This window comes from Heterodontus francisci, chromosome 22, assembly GCF_036365525.1.
Source record: "Heterodontus francisci isolate sHetFra1 chromosome 22, sHetFra1.hap1, whole genome shotgun sequence".
Taxonomy (NCBI): Eukaryota; Metazoa; Chordata; class Chondrichthyes; order Heterodontiformes; family Heterodontidae; genus Heterodontus; species Heterodontus francisci.
The window spans coordinates 33,070,704-33,074,007 of NC_090392.1; the positions used below are offsets into that span (position 1 = coordinate 33,070,704).

The 3,304-nt window shown below is 45.5% G+C and overlaps 1 protein-coding gene across 1 annotated transcript; it reads left to right on the forward strand.

Annotated features, from left to right (window-relative positions):
* Positions 1-2,027: 2,027 nt before the first annotated feature.
* LOC137381598 (probable G-protein coupled receptor 139) lies at positions 2,028-2,948 on the forward strand (the record flags this gene model as incomplete). Its single annotated transcript, XM_068054296.1, has 1 exon — positions 2,028-2,948. A coding segment is annotated over one exon (921 nt), but the record flags the coding sequence as incomplete, so codon positions are not given.
* Positions 2,949-3,304: the final 356 nt, after the last annotated feature.

Sequence of the window (3,304 nt, forward strand, 5' to 3'; positions counted from 1 at the left end):
AATTACAAGTTCCTGACTGGAACGACATTTGAATAGTACCAGGCAATGTGGAAACAAAGGGAGCCAGACCCTGCCCCAATACACAGAGAGAGACCTGGTCAAACCAGTCAGTCACATGACCACCTGCTGGCCAACTAGGGGAGTTTTAAACTGGAAAAACAGATTTTGAACTCAGAATGCTGTGTGTTCGTGGAATTGAGAACATCTCCTCTCCCTTCTGCCTCCCCTCATCTCTTCCCACGGAACTGACTCTTGTGAGAACACATGAAACTCAAAGAGAGAACAATTCCCAACATGAACAACGTTTTTAAGAAGACTACTGGGCCCCAATGAAATGTAAGAACAGATCTTCAATCAAGGACTTCAGCGAGCTTGAGAAACTGTAACAAGATATTCCCTCAAACTGTCCTACTTATCTTTTCCTCTGCACTTTTCTGTCCCTATCTGCATGTTTATATCACATGTGCATGCTAGCGTGGGCACGTTGTACAACCATAGGCGTGAACATATTAGATTTTAAGTTTAAGGTTTCATAAATTTCGTCTTCCTTCTTTAAACCAGTTGAAAGCCTGTTTGTGCTTATTTCTTTGCCTTATAATTGGAAAGTTTTGAACAAGGATTCATAAAGTGGGACGTTAAAACACAATGAGTTTAACATTAAACCCTGTTACAATACGATCAGGTGAAGACAACAAGAGACCCCTCGACAGATTGCTCACGTGGTCATAACATGCCGGAACCATTTACTCTCCTCTGGATCCATGTTTTGCTTCTTTAATTGTCCCATTCGCCTTACACCATCATCCCTTTTATCATTGAATTACTCCTGCCCTCCACCCGACTACAGACCATCCCCTTTGTTCTTTCCTCCCCCTATACCCCACTTTTCACTGGCTTCATCACTGCTTTAAAACTGTTAATCTCTAATATCTTCCCGTTCTGATGAAAGGCTGTTGACCTGAAATGTTCACTGTTTCTCTCCCAACAGGTGCTGTCTGATCTTCTGAGTGTTTTCAACATTCTCCTATTTTTATCAGATTTACAGCAGTCCCAGGATTTTGTTTTTGCTCCAATACTTAGACCTGGATATTAATGGGCAGGTGTGTTATGCAGGCAGGGGGCAGAAGTTCAGGTTTCTCCCAGCATGCTGTGAGGTTTTAACTCCACAGCCGGTGTCTTTTATCATTGACAGGTTCCCCGCCCTGAAGTCAGCCTGACTGACAAACTTGGCTTCCAGTCAGACAGGGAGAACTCCAGAGCAGGTTGCAGGGGTAGCTAGGTCTCATTCCCGACCCCGAGCGAGTCCAATCCTAGGCGGGTCTGTATCCCAACTCCAGAGAAAATGTCAAAACCATTCTGTGTCCGATCCTGGGATTGGGCTGTGCTCTGATCCCAGGGAGAAAATGTCTGGGGAGGGGGATGTCTGATCCCTGGATGTGAGTTGTCCAATCCTGGCAAGACTATCTGATCCGGGAGTGGGTTTGATCCCAGGATTGGGGAGGGTGTGCCTGATCTGGGATGGGGGTGGTCCAATCCTGGGAAGAGTGTCTAACGGGGATGGGTGGAATGGAGAAATTAGTGATCCCATGGAGTGGGTCTGATCCCGTGGGCTGGGGCTCATTGGATGGAGCGGGCTGATACTCTGATGGATGGGGACATTGGGGGGCACAGGGACTGCTCGTCTTCCTGGCCCACAAGCAGTGCTGAAAAGGCACTTACCATCTGCCTGAAATTGTCCTCGTCTCCCTTCATCTGCTGCTTTCCAGAGGCCTGGGAAACCTAGATGGACACAGTTAAACCTGGAAAACAGATTAAATCAGAGACTTGCAGACCCATTAAAATATTTAAATTACGAAGCCTCCTCCTGAGAGCAGTTGACTACCCTGTTCCCTGTCCCAACTCCATTAAATCCGGAAGTGGGAAGGTTTAATTTCTGACTCACACATTTTTGGTGCTAAAATCCTGCCCTTACTGTCTGGGTCAGACACGGAGAATGATCAACAATTTCCAGTCTCTTTTCCCTTCTCTCTCTTACAGTTAATTTACTGGCGATTGTGATCCTGTCCCGGGGAAAGTGTGGACTCTCCACCTGCACCACTCGCTACCTGGTGGCCATGGCAACGGCAGATCTATTGGTAATTATCATTGACGTGATACTGTATAAGATCAGTGATTATTATTTCTCAGAATCCTTCCTGAACATCACCCCTGTGTGTAGTGTTATGGCTGCCCTCCGTTTTGAAGCTACAGACTGTTCTGTCTGGTTCACTGTCACTTTCTCCTTTGATCGATTTGTGGCCATTTGTTGCCAGAAGCTGAAAACTAAATATTGCACCGAGAAAACTGCGGCTGTGGTTCTAGCAACAACCTGCATTCTGCTCTGTTTAAAAAACATCCCCTTCTACTTTATATCTGAACCTGGAGAGATAATTGACAATGTACTATGGTTCTGTGTTGACAAGCCAAGTTATTATACTGAGCCTGGATGGGTGGGATTTGACTGGTTTAATACAGTTTTAACCCCATTGCTCCCATTTGCTTTCATTCTGTTGCTCAACGCTCTGACAGTCAGACACATTTTAATTGCCAATCGAGTCCGTAAGGGACTGAGGGGTCAGAGCAAGGGAGAGAATCGCAGTGACCCAGAGATGGAGAGCAGAAGGAAGTCTGTGATTTTACTCTTCACCATATCCGGCAGCTTCATACTTCTGTGGATGATGTATGTTATAAATTTCTTATATTATAGCCTTACAGGAACAGATCCCGGGGATTACAGCCATTCTGAATATATATTTGAAAAGGTCGGAGATATGCTGCAGGCTTTAAGTTGCTGCACAAACACATTTATTTATGGGGTGACTCAGTCCAAGTTCAGAGATCAGTTCAAGAATGTGGTGAAATATCCAGTTACTTCAATGATTCAATTAATGAATAAACAAAACCACTGAGAGCAGCCCAGAGACAGGTCCCAGTGTTTCCAGTCCATGAATGGAATATTTATCCCCAGATTTCCAGCAACTGAACAACACCAGGAATCGCTGGGGGTCTGAAAATACCCCCAACGGTGGAGGGAGAAGGCTGGAGGAGACGGAGAGTGCCCACTGCAGGACAGGAGGAGAAACAGCAGCTGCAATCGCTCCTCCACCTCCACGAGTTCAAATCTCATCTCCTCACATCTGCTCAGAAAGTCAAAAAATTCTTCTTCCAAAAGCCAAAATGCTGCAGATGCTGGAAATCGTCATGTGTGAATTGATTATTATGTTACTTAATTTTGGAGTCACTTTGTTGCGTCCGTCTCCCTTCT